General features: G+C 49.7%; 1 protein-coding gene across 2 annotated transcripts; it reads right to left on the bottom strand.

Moving 5' to 3' along the window:
* Window positions 1-116: 116 nt before the first annotated feature.
* SGO2 (shugoshin 2) lies at window positions 117-18,792 on the bottom strand. 2 transcript variants are annotated; one of them, XM_073306649.1, is made up of 10 exons: window positions 18,543-18,792; window positions 14,154-14,249; window positions 13,356-13,509; window positions 12,497-12,672; window positions 11,269-11,346; window positions 9,558-9,667; window positions 8,412-8,668; window positions 5,114-7,111; window positions 2,160-2,286; window positions 117-490 (listed from the first exon to the last, which is right to left on the bottom strand). In XM_073306649.1, the coding sequence occupies exons 2-10, from the start codon at window positions 14,157-14,159 to the stop codon at window positions 334-336; spliced, it is 3,063 nt and encodes a 1,020-aa protein (XP_073162750.1). In that variant the 5' UTR covers window positions 14,160-14,249; window positions 18,543-18,792; the 3' UTR covers window positions 117-333. The 2 variants fall into 2 exon arrangements, with proteins under 2 accessions (XP_073162750.1, XP_073162751.1); XM_073306650.1 differs by lacking the exon at window positions 18,543-18,792 and adding an exon at window positions 16,066-16,603.
* Between the last annotated feature and the right edge of the window lie 210 nt (window positions 18,793-19,002).

The following is a 19,002-nucleotide window of genomic DNA, read 5'->3' as shown; positions in this document are numbered from 1 at the left end:
CCTGGAATGGCTCCCAGTGCAAGTAGCAGAGAACTGGGAGACCCAGCTGTAGGCCTAGGGCCAGGGTACAGCCTAGCTGGTGCAAAGGGGCCATAAGGCACTATCATCAATGTGAATTTTAGAAGGTAAAATGATTGGTCTTTATTTAGCATTCCAATATAAAAATAAAATAAATACATTATTCAAACTCCCTTCTAAGTTCTCCAGCTAGTTCAAACTGTCCCAGCAAAAGTACAAGACAAATTGATTCATGGTGTGATGCGGTGTTATATCTGATGATTTTTAGCTACAGAAAAATAAAAATATTTACTAATCATTTTGAAAACAGACAATTTATGTAGGTTGCAGTGGATCATTCATGAAGACATTTTCTTCCTGTTTGATCCTCTTAGATTTTTCCTTTTCTTTTGTCATTTTCTTCCTTTTGGTTTTATAGACAGGGGAATGCAGGAACTGTGTGTTTGTAAAGGGGTCACCACGCCTCAATTTGCTGCAGAATAAAAAGAGTTAAATATTATTAACTAACTATGATAATACAAATAATTAAAGTGCTAGTCAAACTTAGGGCTGTTCTAAACTTGCAAGTTGTACCCACATATGACTATTTCCATTAGAGGCATGATTTTTTTTTTAACCGTAATAGTTATACCAGTATAAGTCACCTTGGATTTTTACTGGTGTAGGCTTATTCCTCCTCCAAAATGAAGAGAGACATACTAGAAAAAGGTTCTTTATACGGATATAAAATACTAGGGAACAGTCTTCGAGTGCTTGCAAATGTCCATTCCAACATAGGTGTGTGCGCTCCCTGAGCACAGTTGCCAGAATTTTTTCCCTTAGTGGTATCTGGTGGGCTGGCTCCAGCCCTCTAGCGCTGTGTGCTTATAAGGCCGGTATAAAGGGCCCTGCCGACCCCACTCCTCTTCAGTTCCTTATTACTGCTTGTGACAGTTCCTGGAACCCCTCATTGCTCAGGTAATCCTTCTCTTAGTGGTTTTTAATCCAGTCTTTAGTGCAAATAGTTGCTGTAATTTTAGTAGTTAGGTTAGTTTTAGTACTTAGATAGTTTCAGATGCCTCTGTGCTTCGTTTGCAGGGCTGTCTGCTTCCCGGTGCTAGGGCATACCTTGGTCACCGGGTTTCAAGCCCTGCACTTCCTGCAGTAAGTCTATGGCTATACCGGTATAGTTAAAGCATACAGCTTTCAGGTGCAGACAAGGCCTAAAGATAGCTGGTGATATGCAAAACAGAGGTACCCTCACAATGGGAAAATGCCCCTATGCGGGAGAGATTGATGCACTGAGTTTTTAGAGCATCTTTAGAGAAATCCTCCACTGTTTTGTAACTACTCAGATAGTATGCTTACTGAAAAAACAATGCACCCGTAATGAGAACTTGACTGAATCAATGGTACTTGTAGTAATATCTTTAATTTACATATACAAAAATGCTTTGGATGTCTCAGAATACAGTGAAGTACAAATGCTGCTTTCTGTTCCTAGTCCTTGTATATCTAGGAAACTGAATTTTATTTTCTACTATTCCTCTGCCTACTTAATATTACAGTTTAGAGATTTCTTACTTCCAGGGATGGGTTTGTACAGGGTTGTGGTTTAAATTTCAGCAATTAAAAAATAATGGTGAGTGATCAAGTAATAAACCTAGCAAAGGGTTGTGCTAGACATCAACTCTTGGACAGTAAGTCTACAGGACTCCACACAGGCATCTGTGCTAAATGATCCCAAGGCAGGATTGTGGCCTAAATTCAACATGATACAAGTGGGTGCCACAAACAGATACAGGACATACAGTTGCTCAGGAAGGTCCTGATCCTGGAAAGGGATCACAGAGGCAGACTCTCAACTCAGCAAGTTCCTACTGACTTCAGAGGGACTCCACACAAGTGTAAGGTTCTGTTTAGGCAGACGGGGGCCTAAGGCACATACATATTTTGTTTTTGTTCTGTTGGCTCCCCCGTCACTTCTTGTAGGCCAAAAGGCTGTTTTAGGAAGGATTTGGATGAAGGTAGAGAAGGGAATAGGACTAGCAACCTGACTGGGGAGGGCATGCCAAGCAGTAGGGGCAGCCGGCATACAGGAAAAGCTCATTTCAACAAGAACAGTGTGCAGGGGAGGCGCTGGGGGGGTTAGAAATACCGACCTATTGAGTTTCGGTTCTGCGTAGCAAGCCGGGTCCCGCCTCCGTCTGGTCGGACGTGCCGAAGACTCTCCTGAACTGATGGATGCCCGAAAGCTAGCATTGGTCAGATCTTGCAGGGCTTTGTTCTCTGTAAAGACAGGGACGTTTGAAATGATTTATTCAAAATATTGCCGATTCCCTGACAAAGCCCATTTAAATCGAACCTGAGACATCACCTGCGAGTGGAGAAGAGAATGAGTAATGTATGGTCAGAGTTCTCTGAAAGTTGCATCTGGCACCTTTCCCTTTAGCCCCAGACACAGGAGACTGTTTGGGAGGTTTCTCCACCCCGTTTTGTCCAAAACCAGAATTATTGTTCAAAGGCCAGGTTTTTTACTGTGTATTATTGTAATTTTTCATTGTGGGAGGGCCAACAGGCCTCAGTCAGCAGCAGGGCTGTATTTACATACAGAAAATCATTGGCAGTCCCTGCCCTAAAGAACGTATTCCCTAAAAGACATAGCAGGTGGGTAGGAGCTAAGGAAGTGTGATCGAGGGTGCCTGTGATATCGGAACTAGCTGGGAGAATTCCAGAGCTAACTATGTAACCTGGATGTAACTGCAGCATCTACTGAAAATCTTTCCAAGTGAAATTAGCAAGTCTGGGGCATGGGAGGAGGAAATCAGTGTAACACCATTTTCCAGCGCTCCAGTTACAGGTAAACACCCTTGCAAAGTACACTCTGCTTTTCAAACCAGCCTGATTTTGGAACGCTACAGGAAAAAAAAACAAACCCACATCTTTTTGCAGAGTAACCAGTAGTAACAGAACCTCTCCCATAACTGCACATCTCCCCTCAGATCATCAGTGGGAGCTTATACAAGTGGAATGAGGGCTGCAAGTGGCCCACATTAGCCATAATTAAGCTACTGGGCCTATTAAACTTTGCCTTTCTTCAGATGCCTTACACCCTCTAATGCAAAAGACTGGGAGAAAGCTGATGGGGAGCGAAAATTGAACCCTAGGACTCATCTACCCACGTGGAGTTCATGTTATCTGGATGAGGGGAACGTGAGCATTTCAGAATGAACCTAATGAATGGAGATGCAGGATCCCTCATCAAGTAAGTGTGTCTGCAGCCTCTGGCTCCGAGTTTGTGTGTATTTCTACACAAAATTATGCCTTTCTTATTTTAATGCACGAGACATGGTAATAAACTCTGTAGCAACATTTAATCCCTCTCAGTGCAGTGTTTGCCGTAAAGGCCTCAGAGCATACCCCTGAGTCAAAGCAGCTAGATCCATCCTGTGTGTGTTTACTGGGGCACATGAGCTATCGGACAGACTCTATGAGAGGCACAGAAATGCTAAACCCTTGGATTAACTCTGGAAGAATCTACAAAGACCCCGTATTACTATAACTTTGTTCTCTGCTTCCATTAACTCCTGATAGTTCCACCGACCCAGAGCATGGAGAACCCTACTAGGGTCAGAACAGGAAGCAAACGAGGTAAGTTGTTGGAGCATTTTCCCCCTGGTTGGAGAAACATTGAAACGTCTCCCCAGCAAAGCTGGCATTCTGCTGCTTTCCAAACAAAGCAAGAAGAATGACTGGAGCTCCCAGGAGCACCGATTGCTCGCACGGGGCCAGCATTAAGGATGAAGCTGAGGTCTGGCTAAAACGTGGTTATTAGTAGAATCATCTGAGGGCCCATTAGGCTGAAGGGGCTCACATCTCAGCCCACCTAGCCCAACTGAGGGTGAGGTTCAGCCCTGGTCTAACTCCACTGTGACTGACTTCAACAGGAGGGGAATTAAACCAATGCAAAGTTCTCTTGAAACATCCCATCTCTAATCTCTCTCTCAGGTCTTGTCTTCATTGCAAAACCAACTCAAGTTATAATTCAAATGATGCCCCTAACTTGAGTCCCCTTCACACCCACAAACCCTGAACTCAAGTGCGCTGGTGCTTTTAACTCGAGTGGACTGGCCCAAGAGGGGGCACAGGCTAACGGTCCAGCCAGTGCAACCTGTCAGCTGCTAACACAACCACTTCTGCAGTGTGGACACAGGCTAGCACGACTCAAAAGCTGCTGGTTCTCGGCAGCCATCCCCCATTCCTTCCTCTTGTGCCCAGAAAGCATAGACAAGGTTTCCAACAATTCCCTGGGAACGAATTCCTTGAGCAGCTCAGTTTACTACAGCCTGCAAACCAAAGAACCTGTCCCTATAAGTCAGCGCCACACAGGAGCGAGCACAGTGCTGGGGTGGGCTCAGATGTTATTGGACAGCGCGGCCACTCTCACTCAAGCGAGGCGAACTTGAGAGGAGGAACTCATGTTAACCCTGCAGTGAAAACATCTTTAGGCAACAACAGGGATCTGAACCCTCCCACTCAGGTTTAACACATACAAGAGCACATCTCCCAGCCAGTTGTAGCATCCTCTTTGCAAAAAGACAATGCAGGCACTGATCAGGGCTAGTTCATATTGTTCTCCACCTAAAAGCTGCTCAAGTGTTCAACATCTTGCAAGACAGTCTAGAGGAAGAGTCACAACATCAGAGGCAAAGGGAACAAATCCCCACAGCAGTGGTCCTCAGCCTTTCCCCACCCACAACCAAAACAGCATCCAGAGACTCTTGCAAAAATATAAATAAAATCCCAAATCACTGAAACCAAATCGAGGAGCGGTGAGGTCTTCTAAGGGCTGGTGGCCTGATTCAAAACCTGCTGAATCGAAAACCCCACAAGGAATTCAACAGGCTTTGAGTCAGGCCACAACTTAGTAGAACTTTTATTTTTCTGCAGTTAGCATTCAGATGGCGGAGGGCAACAAAATACCCAAGATTCATACATAATCTGTGTTTTAAATAGTAATGATCAGAGCATTTATTGTACTACAATATAATCACTTCCACCTTTCCCGTATACTGTCCGTATGCTAATAATCCCTTTCCTCTACCCCGCCACTTACCACTTCCTGGCAAGGCTGTGCTTTGGCAAGGGTCTTTTGAACTGGCCTTTGCTTTCTTCCGCCCACAACCACCTCCCGACGTCTGCTCGGTGTCGTTTTCTTTAACGATCGCAGAGCTCTTTGGCAGAGTGGAGGATTTTTCTGCAATTCTGTGCTCTGCAGCAGTTGGGGGCTCCAAGCGTGGGAGACTTTTGCTGCAGGGGCTGAAGGCCAAAACTTCAGAACAGGGTGCAGAGGAGAAATCAATAAGGCCTGGATTTCCCACCATGGAATTCGTCCCATCTGGCTCACTGATCGGTGGCTCCAGGTAGGAATCTGGCTCAGTTTTGAAAATGGTAACAGGCAGAAAATTCTGTTCCACTGGATCAACTTGACTGAATGCAGAATCTGCTACGCCTCGAGTTTCAGAAGCAAAACTCTCTCTGCCCTCAGGGTGAGCTTCTGGAGGGTTAACAACATAGGTTTTTCTCTTAGTCTTAGATCTGGAATCAGCCCCTTCCTTTAAGGCATTCATATTGCTGGGGACTCCGTCCAGCACCTTCTCTACGGGGCTGCTGCTCCACTTTTTATTGCTCTGAACAGCTGAAGTTCTCTGAGCCTTTTGGGTCTTGTTAGTTTTGCTCTCAGGAACACGCTCAGAGTGGGTGATTTCACCCCCCTTTAAACCTGGCAGGACAGGAACTGAGCTCCCTGTAAGATCAGAAAGAGACACAGTGTACGTTTTCCTGCTAGGTTTGGTATTGCTTGATGAATCCTTATCGTTGCTTTTATTTACACTTTGCACATCTACACATGGACCAGAATTCTCTGCTTCACTTCTCTGAGTGTTGAAGTTGCCCTCTTTACTCATTTTTCTCTTGCTTTTCTGCCCTTTTTTAGCCTGGCATTCAGCTTTGCTCTCTGGAATTCTGGTACTGCTTTGCACATGTTCCTCACTACAGTCAGCTGCTCTGCTAATTCGAATGGTCTTCCTGGTTGCTTTTGGTTTTGTAGATTTCACGTTCGCACACAGCAAATCCTGCTGCAAAGCTGGTATGCCGGAGCCCTGTTTTTCCAAGCACAGTGGACTTTGCGGAGCACCACCATTTAATGGAGCTTTATGACTGAACAAGGCAGAGCGTGGACTTTGGAACTGGCTCTCCATACTACTCAGTCTCTCAGCAAAAGACTCTCTATTTAGTTCTTGTGGTAACAAGACCCTTTTTTCCACCTTCTTCGACTGCCCTGCATTCAACACATGCATTCTTCTGCAATCTTTGGCTTTATCACTTTGTCCCACAGCACAGCCGCTGCTCTTCTGTAACGACCCCTCTTCCAAAGCATCCCTGGGAGTCTGCCATGTGGGCTTGTGGGCTTCCCATTTGCTCCCGCTCAAGCCTTTAGCCTTGGATACCTTTTTAGAACTCGGGGGGCTCTCTTCTTCATGAGGTACATCCAAACTACTTTTAGGATGGATATTAAGTGCATCTCTTTTCTTTTTACCTTTGCTGACCTTTTTGACAACTGTAGTTTCAGCGGCTTTGGCTTGGCCATTACTTTGACTTTTGGCTTCTAATGTAATAAACTCAGCGACTCGGCTGAAGTTATGATCCACTTCAGCATAGCACAGAGTCTCTTCAGGCTGCAGCAGGTCACAGGGAAGCCCTTTATCTGGGGATTCTGTTTTAGGATCGCTATTGGGCTCCGAAGGCAAATCCAAGAGATGGAGAGAGCTCGATTTGATCGGCATGCTTGTTTTACTGGCACAGCTGTCCCCACCAACGCTCCATTTCGAGGCACGATTTGAGTTGGTATCTAGGTGAAAGTCCACTGCAGAAGATGGAGTACTCGTCATAAAGACAGTGACACGTTTCTTCCTTTCAGTTACGTGTCCATGCAGGTGTACCAGACTATCACTACATGGTCTTGTAATCTTCTCACATTGCGGCAGAGAAAGATTATTAGCCAGAGTAGATATTGGGAAATTTTCGGAACTTTGTGGGGTGCATGACGAGGATTCTACAATAAAAAAAAAAAAACATATCTATATATCATCCTAAAATAAACGTGGCAGACAACAAATCACCTTCTGCAGCACCAGAAAATCCCATCAACTCATATTTGTGACTCTCACATTACCATGCACCCCCACAGGACAGACAGTGGCATCTCTTTCATGAGACAAGGTTGGATTTTCTAGTGGAGAATCAGCAAATTGTCTGTGCTGCAGAGATGCTTATTTAGCTCTCCTCAAAACAGGAGAATGGCCCAAAGCACAATCCCAGACCTCAACACGCCGGGTATTTGGGGGTGTTCAAAATCCAGATCAGAACGTTTTATTGTTTGTACTGTGGTAGCACACGGACCAGGACCCCATTGGGCTAGGCGCTGCACACACCTACAGGGGATGGGGGAAGACCACCAGGATTCATTATCCAAGGCAATTCAGCCAGCAGGCGAAAGTCAGTTGCTGGAAAATATTGCTACACATGTTAACTAAGCCTATGTCTACACTGCACTCAGATACCACTGCAGCACTTGTCAGCGGACCTGACACGCTACCCAGCCAAGTACAATCCTGCCCAGGGCCCTGGGTATGTACTCGGGGAACGAGACCAGGCCACTACCCACGCCGCTGCAACAACACTGCTAGTTTGAGCAAAGCTACCGCGTGCCCATCTCACACAGCGTAGCTGTGCCTCTCGACTGCAGGGCAGCTGGACCCTTTGTGTGTCACTGCAGTGCAAAGTTGGTCTCCACCAGCCTATGGTGGAACAAGACCCTTGAATGGTAACAAAGGGCACGTCACCCACGCAGAAGCATTTAAAAATAACAGGTCAGTAAGCCAAAACCAGGAACAACGTCAACGAGAGAGATTCAACTCTTCTGCGTCAGGCAACGTTCTCGTGGTTTGTATGGTCATAAACTGGCTGGAAAGTACGTGAACCAGGATCAGAACTGCTTGTCGTGGGATTCTTTAGCATAAAATGGTCGGATCCCAAAGTATGGGCCCGCACTTCTCTCTCTAAGCACTTCCACACTATAGCAGTTGCTACTGAAAGTCCTCGGAAAGCTCAATCTGTACTGTAGTCATGATGTTCAGGGGTGTTCCTAGTTTGTAGCACAGCAACAACCACAGTGTCCTCGGCAGCCCCAGATTTGCTCCAACACTATCACTAGTATTCCCATGATACCAATGCAGCCACAGCGTCCAAGCAGACGAGTTAAATGCACACCTGTTCAGTCTGTATTGCACTGCAGCCCAGCACTAAAGCACACCAACAGTTGTCCTAGGAGACCAGACAAAGATGGACTTTACCTCCAAAAATCAGATGAGAGTCAAGAAAGGCAGGTTCTGGTTCACCTCCTTTGCTCGACCTCTGCCCGTTTTTCTCCTGGCTTGCTAACGGCTCCTCCACAAGCCGGGACGAGGTGGTTGTGCTTTTACCCGGCTGCTCTGGAACGGATGTCTGGAGCCCTAGCGGGAACGTCTGCACACCCGCGGAGCTGCTGCCTCGGCGCCTTTTCCCATCATCTACTTCACACACCGGGACCCTCATCGGCATCGCTGCCATTCTGCAGTGCAAAGAGAGGTGATGAAAGGAAAAGCGGGAACGGAGCAGATCACCCATCTCCAGGCTTCAGGACAGCACCAAAATCCACCCCGACTTGGGACAGCACTTCAGCATGTCCTTCAAGGTAAAGAGGTGCTTTGCTTCGGCATTGTAACCGTTCAGGAAAGAGGAATGTGTACCAGCGTAGCCAAATTTGATCTGTGCCGAGCGGTCATTTCACATAGGTGGGAAAGCATGTGTCTCTTGGGGCACAGCCTCTGTGGGAGGAAACAAAATCTGAAGGGAGATGGAAGCAGGGCCATCCAAAACACAGGTTCAAACGATAGTGTGCTGGGGTTATACAGGGACCTGAACTTGGGACACGACAAAGAAACAAACAGATTTTCAGATCTACTGTTTTAAGAACAGATCACATTTGCAATGGCATTTCCCAAAACACGCACCTAAATTGTAGTCATGCGTGGGTTACTGCTAAGCATTTACTCTTAAGCATAGGGAGGCAGAGGGGGTTAGTGGAGACAGCACTAAACTGGGACCCAGGAGACCTGGACTCTATTTTCAGCTCTGCCACTTCCCTGCAGGGTGACCTTGGACAAGTCACTCACTCACTGTGTACCTCAGTTTCCCCATCTGTAAAATGGGGAATAATTATACTGACCTTTGTAAAAGTGCTTTGAGACCTACTGATGAAAAGCACCATACAAGAGATAGACAGTATTATTATTATTAATATAGCACTGCAAAGATACAGGGTGCTTTACAAACCTACGCCCCAATCCAGCAGAGCACTGAAACGTATAGAACGTGAAGCACATGGACAGCCCGATTGAATTGACACGTTTAAAGTTACACACATGATTTTAGCCTCATTTGAACATTTTCAGGCTTACCTAGCAAGTGGAGAGACCCCAAGTTGTGCATTTGTGAGATCATCAGTCCAGCTGCCCTCCACGATGCTGTTGTGCTGTCCTGCAGCTAACAGCAGAGAACTTGAACGGTACTAGAGGGTGGAAAAATGGCACGGTCTGTTAAGGGTTCTGTAATAAACAAGCACACTGTTCTGTGTGGGAGCGGCACAAGGTCTCATCTTGGTTTTATGGAAGGTGATGAGGGATTTTTTTTGGATACCAACACGTGGGAAATTACACACTGGCACTTTAAATAGTACATAGACACTTTTGAGCATTCTGCCATTGAAAATGCTACTACTGGGATTTTTATTTTATATATATATAAAATAAAATCTATATATAAATAAATTTTAAGACCCTCATACAAAATTGCCGCCTCCAAAAGTAAAACAGAACAAGCCAGGAATGAGACGGCGCTGGGAGGCTGCACTAGCCTCTCTCAGGCGAGAAAGTTTCTAGCCTTTATAACTGGGAAGTGTATCTTCCCAGTATGAACAGACGCAATATGATCTCACTGAATCTGTAGCAGCTCCAAGGGGTCTGTGAATCATCCCTTTTCAGTGGGGTGTCAACTTTGAAATCTAATGATGGCACTTCTAATTTCCACATGGGAAATATTGCCACCATTGATTATTAGCTATCTGTATTACCATAGCACCTTGGAACCCCAGTCATGAAACAGGACCCCATTGTGCTAGGCACTCTACAAACACAGACCAAAAGATGGTCCCTGCCCTATAGAGGTAGATGTCTTTAGCAAACAACCAGCCCTCTGGGATTATCAGCAGAGCCTGAAGCTTAGAGCCTGGGTAGACTATGGCCAGCCTTCCCCCACGGTGCCAAACCTGGAAAGGTGCTAGATATATACATGGGCCTGGTCTACATGCAGATTTTGCACCAGTGTAACTATGTCGCTTAGGGGTACGATATTCTGCCGACATAGTTAAACTACAACAACCTAGAGTGGACACAGTTATACCAGTATAAAGGCACCTTATACTAGTATAGCTTACTCCCCTTTCTGCATGGGAATAGGCTATACATGTATAACTGCATCCACGCTAAGGGAGCTTGGACCACTTCAACTATGCGGATAGAGATACAATTTGTACATTTAGACAAGATCTTAGCTCAGGGTATGTCTATAGGACAGCAGCGTAACTATGGTGCTGCAGTTGTAGCCTAGACACCTCTTACATCAGCTGAAGGAGTAAATCCATCAACCTAGTTGGGTTTACAATGGGGGGTTAAGTTGACCTAACTACATCACACAGGGCATGACATGTTTCACAGCCCTGAGTGACAGTATCTAGGTCAATCCAATTTTTAGGCATAGACCAGGCCTCAAAGACTTTAGGGCTGTAACACATCCCGCTAAAATTGAGCTAGAGGTATTGGACTGTGCCCACATTGGCATTAATTGGCAATTTCAAATAGAGTTAAACGAGTTCAGCTGAACTAATTCAACGGAAGGAAAAAAAATCTACCTCAAGGCCAAGGGGAGCTACTGGCTGCAACCTGGCCCTTTGATTTGGTCACTGACATTAACATATAGCTAAAATCAAGGTACTGTGTGGGGTAAGCAAGTAACATTTCCAAACGATGACGTGAGGAGCAATCCTTGGACAGGACCCACAGATATTTCACTCCTTCCCAAACACACACAAATACTCGGAGCCCCACCACCTACCTCGGAAGGTCTGCTCATCTTTATGGCCGTCAGCAGGTTACCATTCAGAAATGCTTCCAGTTGTTTAAGGGTTTTATTCTGTATCAGAAAAGTCATGTTTTACAAGACTGGAATTTAAAATTTCTCTAGACACAGCTGAAGAGAGGCTAATATTGGGAGCAGAAAGCAGTGCCGCTCAGCCTGATGGGGGAACAAGGGCATGCTATGAGACACTAAAGCTCCCAGCAATTACACACTAGTAATAAGTCTCAGGCTACTTTGGTTACAATGGAAAGCTATCAAATGTGATCCAATTGCAAACCAATGCAGCAAAGCATGCCTGAGTTTGCAGGGAGCCTGGGCTGCCTGGAACAACAGCTCTGAGAGGGGTGAACAGCCCCATTAATTGCAAAGGGTGCTAACAGATTATAGTTTAAATAGCAACACTTACCTATTTCACTGCTCAAATCATATGAGAAAAAGAGAGGGAGGAGTATCATCATGTAATTAAAATGCTCATATTATGGGTAGGCCTTTGACACTATGTGGTGGGATGGAAGAGGTGGGGGAGGGAATGGGTTTGATTGCCCTGAAGATTTAGGAAATGCTCCACTGATGGAAGGGGCTCGGATACAACCACCTGAGTAGAAAGTCTGGACAGTTTGCATGTCTTGTCTGATAGACAAGCCCTTAATTGAGCAGCATAGCTATACCAGAATTATTATTCCACTACAGCTATGCTCGCAATTTCCCTGTATAGACAAGCCCTCAGGAACCTAGTATCTTCCCCTGAGATAGCATCTCGATTGGGGACAACTGAAGACAATGAAGGGCCCACCTGCACTAAACCACAATATCTAGGACCCAGTTACAAGACTGTCAACACACAGTTTGTGCTTGCAGTATAGACACGACCTAACCCCATCTTACTGTGCCTGAACTGGGTCATCACTCTGCTCTGTTCAGGGTTGTATCTCAGTTCAGACAAACAGGTAGGCTTAGTCTACCGCATAAGAGGACAGAGTTGTAACTGTCTCCCTGCACAGCTGCTAGGGAGAATGGGACCCAGGTTCGATACTATGTTTGGACCGTTTTTTTAAAAAGATTAAAAAAAATAGGTTAATAAATTCTGAAATGTTTTGATGGCAAAAATTAAGTTACATTCTTTTTCTTCCTGGCTAGGCTCTACAGAGGTGGTAGCACTGATTGTGACTGCCCCACAACCAAAGTTCAAGTGTTAGCACAGTACCAGAAAATACAGTCTTTGCCGAAGCGTAGCATTCTGGAAGTGACATTGCTCCACTTCTTTCTGCAGTAACATCTTCTCGAAGACGAGCCTCTGGCTATTCGCCTTCTCGGCGCTGAGGGCCAGTGCCAGAGCTTTATTATTGCGTTTTAAGGAGACCTTAACTATAGAAGAGTTGTCTACAGGCAAAATAAAAGTAGGATATTACATTAAATCTTTCCTATTCCTGCTACCAGAATAAATCTACACCAGCCAAGGCCCTGCTGCCTGCATGAATCACACCATGGGTCTGTATTATTACTGATAATTCTACCATTTCCATCTAGTAATGGACCAATACCATTGTTAAGATTCTTTATTGTTCCTCATATATTAAAAAAACCTCCTTCCTATTGTCCTTAACTCTGAGGGCCATCGAGTTCTCTTTGTGTCCCTGGGCATCCCTTATCATTTTTCTACAATTCCTAACTTCCGATTTATACTCAGTACTATCAACTTCCCCTTCATTCCATTTGTTAATTATATTTTTTACAGCTGCCTTCACTTCCCCTCTAAACCTTGCAGTATTTTCTTAATCCAGCCTGGCCTTCTTCAATTGTGGTCTTGTGGTTAAGCCACTCGACTAGGAGCTGGGCCATCTGAGTTCAATTCCCAGCTCTGCCAGACTTCCTCAGTGATCTTAAGCAAGTTACTTAGCCTCTATGTGCCTCAGTTTCCCCAACTATAAAATACTTTCTTCCAGATTTAGACTAAGTTCTTGGGGCAAGGACTACATGCATGGACAGCACCAAGCACAGTGGGACCTGATCTTGATACGAGCCCCTAAGTGCTTGCGTAATACAAAAAACAAGCAAGCACTCACTTATTATTTTTGTTTTGATTTTTGATACAAGGGAAGCATTCAGCTTTGCTGTCTTTAAAGCACCATTTTTCTTCTCCCTCATCCGTTCTCTAACACCACTTAGGGAGAAAAAAGATGTATCCACAGCCTCCTGAGACGCCATGGTTGAAGAGCCCTAAGAGAGAGCGAGCAAGAGAGAGAAGTGAGTTAGTGCTTGTATATTTTCAGAAAATAAAGTCTGCAGTTGTAGGGAAAACTCTTTCCAAAGGGGAAATGCTTCTCTATCATTATCCCCTCCCACGCAAACGCTTCTGAGCCAAAAACACCAGATCAGCTCTTTTTCCCTACAGCCTACACATCCCCATGTCCTATAATTAACGTTGCCTTTCCCAGGCAGTGAGAACGGACACCAAAATCGCTGCAGGTGTAACACAAATCCAGTCTTCGTGTGTGGCTCTTGATGGAGTTTTCCTGTCCTATAAAGACAGGTTTCCAGTGGAGTCAATTGCAGAGAGCCTTCCACGTGCACTCTGGCTCCATTAACCCAGCCTTTTCTGGGAAAAAAAATCATTTTCTCCAGCATCAAACAGCAAAGTCCAGGTTTCCATCCACCCATTCATCTTGACAGTCTGGAATGTTTATAAAACCTAGTTTGTTGGTGTGATGGTGGGCCAGGGCCCCCAACCCGCCCCGCCTGCCCCACAGTAAATGAGCCACCTTACACCTCTCATTGAACTGAAAGGGATCATACTTATTTCCATTCACCACGTGAGATCTGGGGATCTCTCTCCCCAAAAAACCACCACAAAGTGCACTAACCTGCATGGACTCAGGTTTCCCAGAGGAACTTGCAGAGGTTTCTAGCAGAGCCAGTCCAGCCTCCCAGCCAGCAGCAGCCCCACCACCAGGGCAGAACTGTATGGAAGAAACTGGCTCTCACTAAACCATATATAAACAAAACAAAGCATCCCAGAGGCAACCCTCCTCGGGACCTTCTTCGAGTCCTATTTAAACCAATGGGCTCAAAAAATGGGAGATGCTTTCAAACTGGGTAAGGCAACTCTGATCTTTTCATGTACTGCTATATATCTCTTCCTACTGTATTTTCCACTCCATGCATCTGAAATGGGTTTTAGCCCACAAAAACTTATGCCCAAATACATTTGTTAGTCTATTAGGTGCCACAAGTACTCCTTGTTGTTTTCATTCAAGGTCAAGTGGCCACTCATTTTCCCAATTCACACAAGCCCAGTGGGGCTCTGTTCTGGCACCAGGGTCCCCACGTTTACATCTACTCCCAGGATCGCCACCCATCTCTGCTGTCAGAATCAGCTGCATCAGGAAGCTTGGTTAAGACTGAGTTTCACTTTGCAGTCTGCAGGGGAGCAAACTATAGCCCTGATCCTACAACCAGCTGTGATGTCAGTGGGACAGGACTGGGGTCTGGTCACATGGAGAGATTTCCAGAGTTGGCGACTGTGTGTAAACGGTGTCCTTGAATTGTGCTAACCCTGCCGCAGTTAATTCTGGAGCATAATGGGAGCCCAAGACAGAGGCATATAAATGGACTTAGAAGACCCAAAATAGACATATTTTTGAGAGATCTTGATCTATGTAAGTGTTAGATGATAGATAGCTCTTAATCTATACAAAATGGGAAATGACTGCCTAGAAAGGAGTACTGCAGAAAAGGATGTGGGGGTCATAGTGGACCACAAGGTAAATATGAGTCAACAGTGCAACAATGATGCAAAAAAAGCAAACATCACTGTGGGATGTATTAGCAGGAGTGTTGTAAGCAAGACACGAGAAGTAATTCTTCCGCTCTACTCTGTGCTGATTAGGCCCAACTGCAGTATTGTGTCCAGCTCTGCAGAGCACATTTCAGGAAAGATGTGGACAAATTGGAGAAAGTCCAGAGAAGAGCAACAAAAATGATTAAAGGTCTAGAAAACATGACCCATGAGGGAAGATTGAAGAAGTTTGTTTAGTCTGGAGAAGAGAAAACTGAGAGGGGACATGATAACTATTTTAAAGTACAGAAAAGGTTGTTACAAGGAGGAGGGAGAAAAATTGTTCTTTTTAACCTCTGAGAATAGGACAAGAAGCAATGGGCTTAAATCACAGCAAGGGAGGTTTAGGTTGGACATTAGGAAAAACTTCCTGTCAGAGTGGTTAAGAACTGGAATAAATTGCTTAGGGAGGTTGTGGAATCTCCATCATAGGGGATTTTTAAGAGCAGGTTAGACAGACACCTGTCAGGGATGGTCTAGACCAGTGGTCCCCAACCTTTCTGTGGGAACAGCACACTCCTATTCCCAGAAGACTGTGGCGGGCGCCAGACACCCCGCTGCCAAAATGCCGCCGAGAAGTCGTAGCGAAAAGAAGCGTCACCGCCGAAATACGGCAACGCTTCTCGGCGGCATTTTGGCGGCCATTTCTCTGGCGGCCGTGCTCGGCGGCACAGCATCCTGCGGGCGCACGCCATTGAACCCGTGGGCACCACATTGGGGACCCCTGGTCTCGACAATACTTAGTCCTGCCTTGAGTGCAGGGGACTGGACGACCTCTTGAGGTCCCTTCCAGTCGTATGAGTCTAACAAGATCTCTCTAACATTTAACCTGCCAGGTGCTGCCCTCAGAAGGACTCTGGATCCCTCCCCAATCACTAACTCCTCCCCCAGCTTTGGATATTTGGGATTTACAAATAGGGCATGGGGAGGACACACACCAGAGAGTTTCACAGACCCCCTCCCAGGCATCGAGCACAGCAGGCGCTGCTGACTTGGCTTCACACGATGTTTCTTTCTCCTTACGTTGCAACCCTGCAGCTCCCAGACAAAGGGGAACTAGCCCAGGGGTCACAAACATGCGGCCCGCGGGGTTCTTTCCTGCGGCCCACCAAGCTTCCCGTGTCCCGCCCCCACATCCCCAGCCTACCTCCAGGCCAGGGGTGGGCAAACTACAGCCCCAGGCCGGATCCAGCCCCTCAGGGCTTTGGATCCGGCCCGCGGATTTGCCAACCCTGTGGTGCTGAGGGCCCCATGCTGCTCCGGGAAGCGGCCCCAGGGGAGGGGGAGCAGAGAACTCCGTGAGCTGTTCTTGCCTGTGGGACCTCCCCTGAAGCTCCCATGGGCCGGGGCTGCAAGGAAGCGGTGCCCGGCACTTCCCGGAGCAGCACGGGGCCGGGGCCAGGGCACGCAGGGAGCCTCAGTGCGCACCCCTGCCACCCCGGAGCCACTCAAGGTAAGCGGTGCCAGGCCGGAACCCGAACCCCTCCTGCACCCTGCACCCCAACTCCCTGCCCTGAGCCCCCTGCCTGCACCCCAGCCCCCTGCCACACCCTGCACTCCCTCCTGCAGCCCAACCCCCACCCTGAGCCCCTGCAATGCCCCGCACCCCCTGCCCAGAGCCCCCTGCCGCACCCCTACCTCCTGCCCTGAGCTCTCTGCCTGCACCCCAGCCCCCTGCCACACCCCGCACTTCCTCCTGCACCCCAGCCCCCTGACCTACCCGTACCCTGAGCCCCCGCTGCACCCCACGCCCCCTGCACCTCAACCCCCTGCCCCACCCCTACCCTGAGCCCCCTGCCGCACCCCACCCCTCCTGCACCCCAACCGCCTGCCCTACCCCTGCCCTGAGCCCCCTGCTGCACCCCGCACCCCTCCTGCACCCCAACCCCCTGCCCTACCCTGCCCTGAGCCCCCTCCCGCACCCCGCACCCCTCCTGCACCCCAACCCCCTGCCCTACCCTGCCCCGAGCCCCCTGCCGCACCCCTCCTGCACCCCAACCCCCTGTCCTGAGCCCCCTGCTGCACCCCTCCTGCACCCCAACCCCCTGCCCTACCCCTATCCTGAGCCCCCTGCCGCACCCCGCACTCCTCCTGCACCCTAACTCCCTGCCCTAAGCCCCCTGCTGCACCCCACACCCCTCCTGCACCCCAACCCCCTGCCCTACCCCTACCCTGAGCCCCCTGCCGCACCCCGCATCCCTCCTGCACCCCAACCCCCTGCCCTACCCTGCCCTGAGCCCCCTGCCGCACCCCTCCTGCACCCCAACCCCCTGTCCTGAGCCCCCTGCTGCACCCCTCCTGCACCTCAACCCCCTGCCCTACCCCTATCCTGAGCCCCCTGCCGCACCCCGCACTCCTCCTGCACCCCAACCCCCTGCCCTGAGCCCCCGCTGCACCCCTCCTGCACCCCAACCCCCTTCCCTACCCCTACCTTGAGCCCCCTGCCGCACCCCGCATCCCTCCTGCACCCCAACCCCCTGCCCTGAGCCCCCTGCCGCACCCCACACCCCTCCTGCACCCCAACCCCCTGCCGCACCCTGCACCCCTCCTGCACCCCAACCCCCTGCCCTACCCTGCCCTGAGCCCCCTGCCGCACCCTGCACCCCTCCTGCACCTCAACCCCCTGCCGCACCCTGCACCCCTCCTGCACCCCAACCCCCTGCCCTACCCTGCCCTGAGCCCCCTGCCACACCCCTCCTGCACCCCAACCCCCTGTCCTGAGCCCCCTGCTGCACCCCTCCTGCACCCCAACCCCCTTGCCCTACCCCTATCCTGAGCCCCCTGCCGCACCCCGCACTCCTCCTGCACCCTAACTCCCTGCCCTAAGCCCCCTGCTGCACCCCACACCCCTCCTGCACCCCAACCCCCTGCCCTGAGCCCCCGCTGCACCCCTCCTGCACCCCAACCCCCTTCCCTACCCCGCATCCCTCCTGCACCCCAACCCCCTGCCCTGAGCCCCCTACCGCACCCCTCCTGCACCCCAACCCCCTGCCGCACCCTGCACCCCTCCTACACCCCAACCCCCTGCCGCACCCCGCACCCCTCCTGCACCCCAACCCCCTGCCGCACCCTGCACCCCTCCTACACCCCAACCCCCTGCCGCACCCTGCACCCCTCCTGCACCCCAACCCCCTGCCCTACCCTGCCCTGAGCCCCCTGCCGCACCCCGCGGGCAGGGGCGGGCGCGGAGCGGGGGGCGGGCGCAGCGGGGGGTGATGGGCCCCTCCTGGCGCTTCGAGCCCGAGACCCCTGGACGAGCCCGGCGCCGTTTGTTTTTACGGGTTTCGGTGGCTCGCCGAGCCCGAGCGAGCCGGGCGGGCTGCAAAGGGGGTTTCTCTGCCTCCGGCTCTGCGCCGGCTGCCGCCCTGCCGCCCTCGGGGGGGGGGCTCCCCGCTAACGGACACCCCGCACTTACCCGATCGCCGGCGCGGCCCCCGGGCGGCGGCGGGGGGGGGGGGCTCTGCACGGGGCAGCCCCAGGAACCCTGGGAAATGCAGCGGGACGGGTGTATTTTATTTTTTTTTTAAACGTAAACCGGATTTTCTTTTCCCGCCCCGGCTCGGTTTCAGAAGGAGCCCGTCCCCGCGCCGGGCGGGATGAGCGGCCTCGCGCCCCGGCCCAGGCGCGCGCGCGCAGCGGCGCTCGGCCGGCGGCGATTTGAAATGGCTCACGTGACCTCGCCTGGTTCCCACTGCTTCCGCCGCGGCAGGCGCCCTGGCCGCCCTTCTGCGCTGGGGCCGGTGCAGCCAAGGCGGCGGCGGCTGCTTCCCGCCTCCCCAGGGCTGCAGCCCCAGCCCGGTGAAAACAACGCTTTGTGCTGGGCGAATGAGCTTTCTTTAGAGAGAGATGCCACCAGCTTAAAAATCCTGCGTGGG

This window comes from Lepidochelys kempii, chromosome 11 (genome assembly GCF_965140265.1).
Source record: "Lepidochelys kempii isolate rLepKem1 chromosome 11, rLepKem1.hap2, whole genome shotgun sequence".
In the NCBI taxonomy this organism is placed as follows: domain Eukaryota; kingdom Metazoa; phylum Chordata; order Testudines; family Cheloniidae; genus Lepidochelys; species Lepidochelys kempii.
Note: the sequence above shows the minus strand (reverse complement) of the source record. Positions and strands in the feature narration are given on the sequence as shown.